The 13741-nt window shown below is 53.8% G+C and overlaps 2 protein-coding genes across 3 annotated transcripts in view; one reads left to right on the plus strand and one right to left on the minus strand.

Annotated features, from left to right (window-relative positions):
• Positions 1–12625, plus strand: RABEP2 (rabaptin, RAB GTPase binding effector protein 2). 2 transcript variants are annotated; one of them, XM_016217915.2, is made up of 14 exons: positions 8–93; positions 574–783; positions 3394–3551; positions 6439–6549; positions 6635–6985; positions 8233–8328; positions 8422–8520; positions 9267–9422; positions 10749–10926; positions 11075–11086; positions 11177–11232; positions 11327–11380; positions 11471–11587; positions 11996–12625. In XM_016217915.2, the coding sequence occupies exons 1-14, from the start codon at positions 33–35 to the stop codon at positions 12095–12097; spliced, it is 1761 nt and encodes a 586-aa protein (XP_016073401.2). In that variant the 5' UTR covers positions 8–32; the 3' UTR covers positions 12098–12625. The 2 variants fall into 2 exon arrangements, with proteins under 2 accessions (XP_087671894.1, XP_016073401.2); XM_087815768.1 differs by lacking the exon at positions 11327–11380 and having other exon boundaries at positions 1–93.
• The window catches only part of ATP2A1 (ATPase sarcoplasmic/endoplasmic reticulum Ca2+ transporting 1), a 16809-nt gene continuing 15551 nt past the window's right edge, over positions 12484–13741 (minus strand). Inside the window, exons 21-22 of the mRNA XM_016217914.2 lie at positions 13597–13714; positions 12484–12866 (exon numbers count right to left, since the gene is read on the minus strand). Of these exons, the coding sequence (XP_016073400.1) occupies positions 12841–12866; positions 13597–13714 (144 nt within the window). The 3' untranslated portion in view covers positions 12484–12840. The remainder of the gene's footprint in view (positions 12867–13596; positions 13715–13741) is intronic.

Below are 13741 nucleotides of genomic sequence, written 5' to 3' on the forward strand. Positions count from 1 at the left end.
GAGTGCGGGACCCCGCCGTTTGCGCGGAGGCGATGGCGGCAGCTGCGCCGGCGGCCGCGGGTGAGGATGGCCGGCGACGGCCGCCGGGGACTGGTATGTGAGGACGCATCCGTGCACCGAGGGGCAGCAAAGCCGGAGGCGGGGCCGAGCTCAGCAGCCGGCGGATGGGGGGTGGTGAGGGGGGGAGGCGAGACTGGAGAAAGGGGCGGGGCCACGCCGCCAGGAAGGAGGGGCGGGGTCTGGAGCCAGCCGCGGGTGGGCGTGGTCCGGCGATTCACTGGGTAGGGCCCGCTGAGAGGTGCGGTGAGGGGAGGGGGCGGGGCCAGGTGGGCAAGGGGCGGGGGTCGTGTCAGAGGAAGGGATTGGGTGAACGGTGGCCGGGAAGAGGCGGGGCTATAAGCTACACCTGTCCGAATGGGGCGAGGTGGAAGCGGGGGAAGGGGCGAGGCCAGGTGAGCGGGGCGGGGACCGTGGCTGCAGTATTACGAGGTTTCGGGACTTTCGGGTTTGGTAGCTTGGGTTATTGGGGATCCTGGAGTGATGGGAAGAGCAGCTGATCCTTGTCCCCCACAGTGCTTGATCCCCAGCCCCAGGAGGGGGCAAAGGCTGAGGCTGAGTCAGGCGAACTCTGCCGGCTTCGGGCTGAGCTCGCCGGTGCCCTGGCAGAAATGGAGACCATGAAGGCTGTGGCCGAGGTGAGCGAGAGCACGAAGGCCGAGGCCGTGGCTGCAGTGCAGAGGCAATGCCAAGAGGAGGTTGCCTCCCTGCAGGCCATCCTGAAAGGTGAGCCAGGGTCTCTTCCCAGACTCGTCAGCCCCGTAGAGGAGGGTGCATGACCGAAACAGGGTCAAGGGAACAGATGAGCTATGGGGAAGGTTAGCAGGGCTGCCTAGCCCAGGTAGGCCCATGGGCCTTAAACGAAGGGGCACTCTTTTCTTTTTGGGGGGCACTTTTCTAATTTGCACAGAGGCACTGCCTGTGCTCGCAGCAGCTCTGTCAGTTCCAGCTAAGTTTAGCTCTGAGCTTCTACTTGTTCCCTTGCCCCCTGTCATTTCTTGCCCCTCACTGATGACTATTCGGCCCTGAATGACTATTCAGCTCTGAAGATGAGCAACTTCTCAGTTCCCTGAAGCATGCTCATATGAGTCTCTGGGCTTCAGACTCAGCCCTGGGCCATCTCTGTGGAGTCTAATCCTCTGGTTTCCCTCCTCCCCCAAGCACCCCTATATCTGCACCCGCACCCCCCAAAACACACGTGCACTGACTGACTAACCCCCCTTATGCCCTCTGTATGTACTTGGGATGCAGCACCATCCATTGCCCCAGATCCCCTAGCTTCTTTTCCTGTTTCCCCTTCTCCTCCAGTCAGAGGCCCAAGTCTCTGAAATAGCTTTCAGTCCTGTCCCACCCCTCTGTTTCCACAGCCACTGCTGTAGTGAAGCTCTGCACAACTCTCCTGGACTGTTGCCCCAGCCTTCTCCCAGGTCTCCTTCTATAGTCTGGCCTTGACATTGGCCTCCAGAGTAAACCGTCTAAAACTCCCATCCCACCAAGTCATTTCCCTTTCTGACAGCTGCTCCTGCCTCCAGACTTCTGGGGCTGTATTTCCCACATCTCAGGCATCCACATACTGCCTGTGTGGTGTGGTTGTCTCCTCATGACTTACCCTGTTATCTACTTAATATTTATTCTTTAAGTAGGTCCACTTTTTAAAAACATACACACATTGCCCTAGACAGTTTTACTCAGTGGTTAGAGCATCAACCCCTGGACTAAAGGGCCCCCGGTTTGGTTCCAGCCAAGGGCGTGTACCTCGGTTGCTGACTCGATCCCTGGCCCCAGTTGGGGCATGTGCAGGAGGCAACGAATCAGTGTGTCTCTCTCACAAAGATGTTTCTCTGTCTCCCTCCACTCTCTCTGAAAAGCAATGGAAAATATATCCTCAAGTGAGGATTAAGATAAATAAATAAATAATAAATAAATAAATAAATAAAATAAAAAAGTAAAAATACCCCGACTGGGCGTGGCTCAGCAGTTGAGTGTCGACCTAGGATCCAGGAGATCGAGTTTGGATTCCCATTCAGGGCACTTGCCTGGGTTGTAGGCTCGATCCCTGGTAGGGTACTTGGAAGTGGCAGCCGATCAATGACTCTCATCATTGATGTTTCTATCTCTCTCTCTCCCTCTGCCTTCTCTCTGAAATCAATAAAGATATATTTTAAAAAAAGGAAAAATAAAAATGTACACACATTTATTTGAAGGGAAACTTCCTTTCCCTATAAGAGAAACTATCCTAAATCATCATAACAACAGTGATAATAATGGCTGACATTTATTGAGCACATCATAAAAACGACAATAATAATAATGGCTGACATATGTGTGCCAGGCACTAAGCTAAACGATTTATGAGTATTTAACCTTCCTGCCAATCTCTCTGAGATAGGGACTATTATCTGTCTTCATTTATAGAGGAAGCTCTGAGGCCCAGGGAGATTAGATAACTTGCCCAAGGTTATACAGCTAGAAAGCCGCAGATTTGAACCCATGTAGTTTGGCAGAAAAACTTGACTTTTTTTTTTTTTTTAACAGGACATGTTACAAATTTATGTAAGCAATAACTTAGTTCAGACCGTGCAAAAGTATATTAATATAAATAAATAATAAATAATAAATAATAAATAAAAAGTACATTAATGAAGATACACAAGCTTTTGTAGATGCTAGACTGAGGGACGTTCTTTTGTCCCTAAAGAATCCTTAAAACCCATGGCGCTTAAAATTTGTTAGCCTATCTATTGAGAGGTCAGTTATGCACAACAGTGATGAAAAAGATGAACAGACCAGTTGTCTGTTACGGATCATTCCAGCTTTGTTCAACAAGGGCTAAAACTTTTCTCATATTCTCATTTGTTTTCCTGATAAAGTTGTGCTGCCTGACTATTGGCTGAACGGTTTGGATTTCGCAGAACCTTTACTTCTAATGTTAGTACATATTAAAATAAGTAACTATGAAAATAAAAAATACTCATTGCTATTATTAGATATTGGTCATTATTGATATATATTGATATATATGTATATGTCATTATTTGTATATGTGGAGTAGATACCGTATCTTCAGCATTATTGGACTGAAAACCCTCCAGATGTCATCTCCTTTGATCCTGTAACAACCCAGTGGGGTAGTCATTAGTGTCCCCGTTTTGCGGCCAAGGACACTAATGCAGAGAGGCTAACATTGTCCAGGGCGTCTCTCCACAAGGCCCGCTGTCTTAATCGCTGTGGTAAATTGCCTTGCACAGTGCGTCAGTGTGAGAGAGCCCCCTACTCATCCACAGGTGGGGCCCGCACACTGACCCTCCCTCTCCTCTGCCCTCCCCGCCCCCCCAGACTCCATCAGCAGCTATGAGGCCCAGATCGCTTCTCTGAAGCAGGAGCGGCAGCAGCAGCAACAGGACTGCGAGGAGAAGGAGCGGGAGCTGGGCCGCCTGAAGCAGCTGCTGTCTCGGGCTCACCCCCTGGACTCTTTGGAGAAGCAGATGGAAAAGGTTGGGGTCCGGACAGCCTCCCTCTGACCCTCCGGGTGACCGTGGGGCAGAGGGATTGTTGGTGTGCCACTCCCAGATCATTGGGAGCAGGACACCCAGTCATCATTCTAGGTGTAGCACATGCCGGCTCCATACTTAGCAAGGTCCTGGCTTGCCACTTACTAGTGGCTTCACTAGGTTCATTTACCTGCAGAATTACCGACAGTCATGTAGGGGAAAGGGAGCTAACACTTAAGGATACCTCTCATGCTCTAGGCACTCTAACTGCTTGACAGATTCAGGCTCCCCAGTCTTTCCCCTGAAAATGAGGTCCATTAGATCCATTTAACAGATGAGTAAGATGAGGCTTAGAGAAGTTCGATGATTCTCCCCAGGTTTTGCACATAAAAAGATTTGGGACTTAAAAATCTAAGCCATCTGGTTTTAAAGTTTTTGTTCTGAAGATAGTAAATCACCTCCTTTATTATTGTTGTTATTAACAATAGTGGGAAGCACACATTATCAAACTCTTTATCTTTCAAAGCAAGTTCATTGGTTACCACACTTGATCCTCACAGCAGCCCCGTGAGGTAGGTACCTAGCTCGTTTTATGCGTGAGGAAACCTAGGCTCAGGGAGATAGTCGCGTGGTTAGAAAGACTAAGGTCAAAACGGGAGCTCAAGAAAGAAAGATGTCTAACCCACGCCTTCCCCGCAGAGGCTGCTGCTTGCATTCCCAGTGTTCCTCCAGGAGCAGTTACCCAGGGTGGGGAAGGAGAGGGCTTTGCTAACGGGAAGCCACCGGGGACAGCAGGGACAGTGGGGACAGCAGGAGGGGCTGCAGGCCTGGAGGCAGGCGGTTCCAGCCCTGGCCCAGCTCCTGCGTTCAGCCATTGTCCCCATGGCCTGGGTGTCTGCAGAGCACGGATTCCAAGGCTTCAGGTGGAACCCAGAGTGTTTTGTCTGGGCCATCCAGGCTCACCCTACCTTTGCATTGGTTCACATAAGAGATTTGGAGGGTTAGACTGAGCTGGCTTGTTTGTTTTAATACGTGTTTTTAATTTTTTTTTTGCAAATCCTTGTCTGAGGATATTTTTTCCATTAATTTTTAGAGTGAAAGGGAGAGAAACATTGATGTGAGAGACACACATCAATTGGCTGCCTCTTGCACTCACCTTAGCCAGGGCGGGTATGGAACCCAGGTATGTGCCCTTGACCTGGAATTGAACCACTGAGCCACACCGGCCAGGGCTTAATATGTTTATTTATTTATTTTTTTAGAGAAAGACAGAGAGAGACATCCCTGTGACAGAGAAACACTGACCGGTTGCCTTCCGCACACACCCGGCCCAGGAATCAAACTGGTAATCTTTCGGCACAGGGGATGATGCTCACCCAACTGAGCCACACTGGCCAGGGCTAGACTGAGCTTGTTTGACACAGTTTTTTAATGATTCAAGACGTAGACGTGACATGAATTGAAAAAGGAATGGTAACTGGCAGATTTCTGCCTTGGACAACGGGGCAGATAGCAGGGCAATTTTTTTTTTTTAAGTAGGATTACAGTTGTGAGTATGTGAAACAGAGTTTATTCTTGTACTGTTATTTATTACTGTATTATTTTCTGTATGAACAACTATAAACCTACTTTATTATTTTTTTTAATCCTCACTCAAGGATATGTGTTTTTATTGATTTCTTTTCTTTTGAGAGAGGAAGGGAGGGAGGGGGAGAGAGCAAGAGAGAGAGACATTGATGTGAGAGAGAAACATCAGTCGGCTGCCTCCTGCACACGCCCTGAGTGGGGATCGAACCTGAAACCCAGGCACGTGCCCTGACCGGGAATCGAGCCCATGACCCTTTGGTGTAGGGGCTGATGCTCCACCCAACCGAGTCACATCGGCCAGGGCTAGCACGGCCATTCTTGGTGACCTAGCACTTGTGGGAGGAGAAATGCCTCATGACGTGCTTCAGATTTGGCTGTCCTAGGTAGAGGGGCCTGCGTGACATCCAAGTGGAGCTGTCCAGAGGCTGTTGGTTGTGCGCGTTCAGCAGGATCCCAAACTTGAAAAGAGACCGAAAAGAAATAGCCAGTGATATGGTGGTGATGGGAGTGTGGGAGGACATACAGTTAGGATGAGGTTTGGAAAACCCAAGTCAACAGTGGCGTAAATAAGATAGAAGTTTATTTTTCTTAAAGTCCAGAGGTAGACATTTCCGGGACTGAAACGGCAGCTGAACAAGCCATTAGGGAGGCTGCAAAACTTATTCTCAGAGCATCTGAGACCTTGCTCCTCGGCATATGTCATCAGTTTGGCTCAAATAAACTCTTAAAAGAATTTTTTTAAAAAGCCATTAGGAACTCAGGCTCCTTCTGCGCTGCTGTTTGGCCATAGGTAGCTTACTGCCTCATGGTCCAAGAGGACTGCTTCGAGTGCCAGCCCTGGCCACATTCTAGCCATGGGGGGGGGGAGAAAAGCACACCCTCTCCTTTTAAGGAGCTGCCCTGGGAGCTGCACGTGGCACACCCGCTCCATCCCCTTAGCTGTGACGCAGTCAGGTGGCCGTGCTTAGTTACAGGGAAGCTGAGAAATGCAGATGGTATTCTAGAATGTAAGCTGTATGCCCAAATAAAATGTTAGGTTCTATGAGCAAATTAAAAATGGATATTGGGGCAGAAATATGGTGAGCAGGTGGGAATAGTTGTGACTCCGGCCCCTTCACCTACCACGTGACCTGGGGCAGTCTGGAGCTCCAGAGCCTCTGTGATCTCTAAACCGGGGATGGACAGGACCTTCTTGGGAGGGTTAGAAGAGCTGATGTGCTTGAAAAGAAAGCTCTGAACTGACCTGAGGGGTCCTGCAGTTGGAAGGGGGACTGTTGCTGCCCAACAACCCCCCCCCCCACAGGCCCATGAGGACTCAGAGAAGCTGCGAGAGATCGTGCTGCCGATGGAGCAGGAGATAGAGGAGCTGAAGGCAAAACTGCTGAGGGCGGAGGAGCTGATTCAAGAGATCCAGGTGAGGGGAGGCCAGGGGGCGCTGAGGGAAGAAGGGGCGTTGCAGGACCCTGCCCCCCAGCCTCTTCCCTGACCCCCTTCCCTAGAGACGTCCCCGGCATCCCCCTTCCCTGCATGGCTCCACGGAGTTGCTGCATCTGTCCCGGGACCTGTCTCCCCCACTGGAGCCTCTCGAGGAGCTGAGCGGAGATGGGGGTGCAGCGGCCGAGGCCTTCGCCCACAACTGTGACGACAGCGCCTCCATCTCCTCCTTCTCCCTTGGCGGTGGGGCCAGCAGCAGCACCTCCCTGCCCCGCGGCCGCCATGGCCTGAGCCCCGAGCAGGAAGAGACAGCCTCTCTGGTGTCCACGGGCACCCTGGTCCCTGAGGGCATCTACCTGCCCCCTCCTGGTTACCAGCTTGTCCCAGACACCCAGTGGGAGCAGCTGCAAATGGAGGTGAGTGGAGTGGGGTGCCTGTCTGCGTGCATGCATCCATCTCTCCCTGCACCAATACTTACTGAGCACCTACTATGCCCAGGCCGAGCTAGAGCTGGGATTCCACACTGAAGAGAAAACTCCCTCCATCTCGGTGCTTCCTCCTAGTGAGGGAGCCAGAACCACACATGCATGTGGACAGATGAGGAAGGGAGTGTCAGGGTGAGAGGCCCAGGACAAACGAACAGGGTCACGGCAGAGCTGGAGATGAACGAGGATGGTGAAAAGAGGCATTCTTCAAAGATTGGGGGCAGGAGAAACTGCAAGTGCAGAGGTCCTGAGGACGGGCAGGCCACCGAGAGGGAGAAGAGAGATGAGATCAGAAAGGAAGGCAGGGTCCCCAGGAGGTCAGCCTCAGTGCCATGGAGTTTGCATTTCAGACAAAGAGCAGGGGAAGCCTCTAAGACAGGGGTGGGGAACTTCCAGGCCTGGGGTTTGTGTATATATACGGCCGGCGAAATCATTTGTTCAGGCCCTGCCAAGGCAACCGCAGGCAGGACTTGAAATTCAATAAATCTGGGAGCTTTTTTCTTTTTTCTTTTTTTAAATATATTTTTATTGGTTTCAGAAAGGGGAAGGGAGAGAGGGATAGAGATAGAAACATCGATGAGAGTCATTGATTGGCTGCCTCCTGCATGCCCTCTGCTGGAGCCCACGCAACCTGGGCATGTGCCCTGACCAGGAATTGACCCCACATAGGTCGGTGCTCAACTGCTGAGCCACGCCAGCAGGGCAAGGAGCTTTGTTCATAGCTAATTTTTAAGTTGATAATTTTGTATGGCCCCAAAATTATGTTATAAATATCCAAATGGCCCTAGGGCTGCTTTAGGCTTTTAACAGACCACTTGGGCCTCTGTAGGAATGGGGAGAGAGGGTAACGGAACAAGAGAAGCGGGGTGGCTAGTTGATACTTGACATAATTAGAAGAAGGTTGTGACTGGGACCAGGAGATGGCAGCAGAGATGGAAAGAAGTGGATGCGGAATCCACTTTGGAGGCCCACTGGTGGGGGGGAGGGGGACCTGCGGGTGGGTTGGACATGGGGAGTGGAAGAAAGAAGAGTCAGCATCAGTTCCTAGGCTTTGGGCTTGAGCAACAGTGAGGATAATGGCACCGCCAACTGAGATGCAAAGAACAAAAGGCAAGGCCTAAGAGGCATGGTGGGGAGGGAGGCCTTCCCTGGAGGTTGAGACTGAGGGTCTGTGGCAGGGGCGGCAGCTGCAAAAGGACCTGGAGAGCATCAGCCGTGAGCGGGACGAGCTGCAAGAAGGCCTGAGACGAAGCAATGAGGACTGTGCCAAACAGGTGGGTCCAGCCTCTATTCCAAGCCCAGCAGGGCCTCTGGCTGCATGCCTCCTCCTGGGTCCCAGCCTCACCCTTGCCCCCTTCCACCCACAGATGCAGGTGCTCCTGGCCCAGGTCCAGAACTCAGAGCAGCTGCTGCAGACCCTGCAGGGGACCGTGAGCCAGGCTCAGGAGCGGGTTCAGCTGCAGATGGTGAGGGCTTGGGGGCTGGGGCAGGAGGGAGAGGAGTGTGATGGGAATTGGTTGAGGGGGGCACTGGAAGGTTGCAGCACCTGTCCTGTGTTGGCTGCACCTGGAGTTGGTGCCAAGTGGGTAAAAGGGTTTCCAGGGTACCTGGCACTGTGGCCAGAGCAGGGGCTGTGAATTCAGATAGAGCCTATGGATGAAATAAAACAGCTGACGTGACCTCTGAGTCACCTGCTCTGTGATCTTGAGCTGATCCCACAAGCTGGGAGCTTGAGCCCTGCCACTGTGAAGTTGAGATAATGGGACGTAGCTTACAGAGTCATGAAGAGTAAAAGCAAGGATTGTAAGCCGTATACTTCCCAAGGCCAGACGAGAGCTGTAAGTGATTGAATTGGGCCGGGAGCGAGGCAGGAAGGAGCAGCATGGGAAACCGAGAGACAATGCACAGGGGCAGCTGCCCGTAACTCCGCCTCGTGGGAATTCGAGCTCAGTGCTGCCAGGTTTTCTGATTTGTCAAGAGAAGCCAGAAATCTAGGTATTTGTGTGTAGTCTACCAATTTTTAAAGTTAGCAACTAATTTAAGGTTTAAAAAAAAACATGGACCAGAGAAAACAGCTGACGTGGCCTGTGGCTGTCACTGTGACCTCCGAGCCACTGAGAAGGGTGGAGGAGGAGGGTTCAGGGTTTGGCCTCCCACAGGACTGGAGACACCGTGTCCCCCTCATGACGCCACACGAACTCTCCATACCCAGGCAGAGCTGGCCACCTCCCACAAGTGCCTGAGCCATGAGGTAAAGCGGCTGACTGAGGAAAACCAAGGGCTCCGGGCTGAACAGCCACCATCTTCAACCCTCCGGGTTTTGCACCAGGAGGGAGCCCAGGAGGAGTCACTGCCCAGCTCAGTCCCGGTAAGGGGAGTACAGGTACTGGGAGCCTGGGGTTCATCCTGTTGGCACTTCTCTCCATGCACAGAAAAGCATTGGCCTGGGACCAGGGGACTCAGGGACAGATCCAGGCTGCTGTGTTTTCACTGTCACCTTGGCCAATGCACTTGACTTTTCTAAGGCTCACTTTCCTCATCTGAAAATGGGACCAAACCCCCTTGCCAGCATTGGCATGAAGAGAAAATGAGTTAACAGAATGCTTGATGTGAAAGAAGCAGTAATTTGGTTTATTTTTAAGTGGCACGAGATCCACAAAGTTGAATTCATCATAATCTTTGGTCCATAACAAGCTGTCGTCATTGGTCTGTGCATGGTCTTTGGTGTGTGGGTATTATTTTTATTTTGTTAAATCCTCACCCAAGGATATTTTTTCCATTGTTTTTCAGAGAGAGTGGAAGGAAAACAGAGAGAGAGAGAAACATTGATGTGAGAGAGACACATCGATTGGTTGCCTCCCGCACGCACCCAAACTGGGCCGGGGACCCGGGGATTGAGCCTGCAGCCAAGGTACGTGCCCCTGACCGTAGTCGGACCCTCAGCCCTTCAGTCCACAGGCTGATGCTCTAACCACTGAGCCAAACTGGCTAGGGCTCTTTGTTGATATTAAATTAATTTGTTAAAAATATGAAGGTCGCCCTGGCCCGGTGGCTGGAGCGTTCTCTCCTACGCCAGAAAGGTTGCTGGTTTGATTCCCGGTCAGGGCACATACCCAGGTTGCAGGTTCCTTCCCTGGTCAGGGCACGCCTGGGAGGCAACCAATTGATGTTTCTCTCTCACATCAATGTTTCCCTCCCTAAAAATCAGTGGAACATATCCTCAGGTGAAGATTATTAAATAAAAGGGAGGTCACCCCAAACCCTTGCCCACCCTGGAGATACAACTTAGATCTCCTGTGTACCCTTACTACTGGGCTGTTTCTGCCTTCCTGAACTTGACCACCCCCTGCTCTTTTTTGGTACCATTTTTCTTATATATACTTGCCTGCCTAAACAATGGAGTGCTAACTTCAGTTAGTTGTTTCTGAGCTTCATCAAAAAGAGTATCTTGCTCTAGGTAACCTGGAACTTTGCACCATTCCACAGGGCCCCCTCCGGGGTGGGGCTGCTTGCTGCAGAACAGTCACTGCTGGATCAGTGTACTGTCCACTAGCCCCACGACGGGCTATCTCCCCTTTTGACAGATTCCTTCCCCCCTTCCTTTCCCCTCCCCATACTCCCCATGTAGCCGGTGGCCCCTGCTGCCTTTGCCCCTCCTGCCCCATACCTAGCAGGTGACTTGTGTCCCTTCCAGGAGCTGAAGCAGCTGGTGCTCTGCATGGGGCAGGAGGCAAGGGCCCATCAGCAGGCCCGAGAGCACGAGGCGGAACGCCTTCGGATTGAGATCGTGACACTGCGGGAGGCACTGGAGGAAGAGACAGCGGCGAGGGCCAGCCTGGAGGGGCAGCTGAGGGTGCAGCGGGAGGAGGCAGGTGAGAGGAGAGGAGAGGAGATGAGCCACCCCACCCCTGCTCTTAGGGAGGTTGACCTCCCCCCAGGGGACCACCTGGGTGCCAGGAGGGGAGAGAGGAGACAGTGTGAGAACGAGCCTTGACCTGTCTTTCTTTCCTTTCCACACAGAGGTGTTAGAAGGTGAGTATGGGCTGGAGCCCCGCGAGGCCGGGGCGGGTGAAGAGGGAGGGAGGGCGTAGGCCTGACATCTTGCCCCGCCTGACTTCCTAGCCTCCCTGTGCAGCCTCAGGACAGAGATGGAGCGGATCCATCAGGAACAGAGCAAGGTGAGGCAGAAGTCAGGCCAGACCGGGATGACGGGAAGGGGTGGCAGAGTGGAGGAGACCCTAGCCAGCCCCTCCTGCCCTTTGTCTGCCTCAGGTCAGGCAGCAGGAAGCCTTGAGGCAGCCACCAGGCTCAGGCCCTACGGAAGAGGTCAGTCGGGGCTGGTGTAGAGGGGCTACCCCTCCAGTGGGCCACATCATCCATCCGGCCCAGGGTTCCAGCCTGTGCCCTGTCCCGCAGGCTCAGCTTGCAGATCTCCTCTCGGAACAGAGGGCAAAGGTGCTACGGCTGCAGGCCGAGCTGGAGACCAGCGAACAGGTGCAGAGGGATTTTGTACGCCTGTCCCAGGCCCTGCAGGTATGGCGTGTCCCCTCACCACCACACTGCCACGACTCCAGGTGACTTATCCTGGGTCAGGCAAGGACAGCACCCCAATTAGAGGAGTCTTCCTCCTCCTCCTGGGGCTGGCGTGGTTCTTTCCTCTGAGCTACTGCTCAAAAATGTGAAAGCTCTTGTTGTCCATCTTCGTTGGTCATGGAAGTCCCTAGCCCAGGGCCAGGCACGCATCAGCTGCACCTGCCCCTGCCCCTCGCTTCCTCAGGCTGCCTCCCTCTAGGACCCATTTCTTCCCTTGAACCTGGTTTCACCATGGGTTGGGGAGGTGTGGCCCCTGGGTACACCTTGCCCCTTGGGGGAGCTGGCAGGTGGGGCAGGGGCTGCATTTCCCCACAAAGGGCCCTCTGCTTTCCTCACTGGACCCCACAGGTGCGCCTGGAACAGGTCCGCCAGGCAGAGAGTCTGGAGCAGGTGCGCAGCATCATGGACGAGGCACCGCTCAGGGACATCAGGGACATCAAAGACAGCTGAGGGGCCAAACCCACCCGCTTGGGGAGACTGCCTCTCTCCACTGCAGAACCATGAGGCCTAGGCTTTGGGGCTCTCAGTATGGAGCCTTTCTTCTTCTCTAAGCCCACAGTTTAGGGGACAGGGTCACCACTGCCCTGGCCCTCCAGGGCCTCCTCCCAGGAGTGGCTGGGCCTTCTGCTCCCAAGGATGACACTGGGTGAAGGTCCTAGCTCCCTCCTGGAACCAAAGTGCAGGCTCAGCCCTGCGGCTCTCTGGCTGCTATGCTGCCTCCTGGGTCCCAACCCTTGTGCCCCTAGCCCCCAGCCCGGCTACCAGCCCATTCCCTGCCCCTTCCCTAAGGCACAGCCAAGTTGTGGACCATGGCTTGGAGCCTCCCTCCACACGTGCGTCCTGGACAGGCAGCTGCTTTCTGGACTGCATGACACTAAGATGCTTGTCCCAGGGGCCCGACGCGGGCCCCAAGATGTGCACAGAGGCAAAGCCAGACTTTTCTGTCATTTATTTTCAATAAATAAGCAGCTCAGCGCAGTCGGTCGCCTTGTCCCTGCAAGCCCCACGTGGTTGGGGGAGGGGAGGTTTTCCAGGGTAAAAGGGAGGGTGGGTTGCTGGGGTGGGGAGGAAGAGTGAAGGGACATTGTGTTTATAAACAAGAATGTCGATGGGAGGGGGGATGTGGGGTCTGTGCCACAGCTCTGGCTAAAGAGGTGTCACTACAGGATGGGGAAGAAGGGGCAAAAAGACTGTTACTTCCTTCTTTCATCTTCTGGATCTGGAAGGAAAAAAGGAAGGGTTGAAGCAGGTGGTAGGAGAGGAAGAGTCCCTCCCAGGCTACCTGCTCCCACCCCCGCACTCACCTGGAGGGTCACTCGGCACCCCTTGTACCCACCTGTGTCCCAGACCCCGCTCCCAACCACTGCAGCCCCAGCGGCAGACAGCGCAGCGCCCAGCCAGCGCAACGCAGCGCAGCTCAGCAGACGCGGCGGTGCCCAGAGGCCAGGGCAGTGCCAACCCGCAGAGTAAGGGCAGCAGCCTACCCCCTGCTTGGAAGCACGGCAGTGGCAGTGTGCGAGCGCAGTGACCTCGGGTGACACCGAGGGGGAAGGGGACAGGTGGGGGCACAGCAGCTGGAGGTGAGGGCAAGAAGAGGGGCGATACCTGTGACACGGTTCAAAGAGATGGAGGAGGGGGAAACGGGTTATCCTATGGCCAGAGAGGACAGAGAGACAGCCGTTACTGGGTGGGGGGAGGTGGGTGTGGGGGACCAAGAGGGCTGAGGAGGCTGTGGGATACCAAGGAGAAGGTGTCTGCACCAGGCACAGAGGAGTGGGGAGGGGAGAAAAGGGACCTGGGTGCGCCTCCCTGGTGGCAGTGGTCCTGCCAGGACCAAGGACACACCCACCTGAAAAGGAAGAGGGTGGGGGCAGGCGCCTTCGCAGCGCAGAGGGAGGGGCTGTGCTGGGCCAGGGGCTGACAGGGCTCAGAGGAGGGAAGCCTCTTACCCTCCAGGTAGTTCCGAGCAACGAACTTGAGGAGTTCGTCGAGCCCGATGACTGGCAATGAGATCTTGAGAACCATGAGCCACTGAGTCAAGTCCAGGGCCCGAAGCTTGAAGATCATCTGGGAGGGGGAGGGCAGAGGCAGTGA

The sequence above is a fragment of the Miniopterus natalensis genome, chromosome 3 (genome assembly GCF_054644295.1).
Source record: "Miniopterus natalensis isolate mMinNat1 chromosome 3, mMinNat1.hap1, whole genome shotgun sequence".
Taxonomy (NCBI): domain Eukaryota; kingdom Metazoa; phylum Chordata; class Mammalia; order Chiroptera; family Miniopteridae; genus Miniopterus; species Miniopterus natalensis.

Excerpts from the sequence above, each read along its gene's own strand:
- RABEP2 (XM_016217915.2), top strand. The coding sequence starts at position 33 with ATGGCGGCAGCTGCGCCGGCGGCCGCGGGTGAGGATGGCCGGCGACGG. Across the intron at positions 3,552-6,438 it reads TGGAGAAGCAGATGGAAAAG|GCCCATGAGGACTCAGAGAA; the intron begins GTTGGGGTCCGG and ends CCCCCCCCACAG. Across the intron at positions 8,521-9,266 it reads AGCGGGTTCAGCTGCAGATG|GCAGAGCTGGCCACCTCCCA; the intron begins GTGAGGGCTTGG and ends CTCCATACCCAG.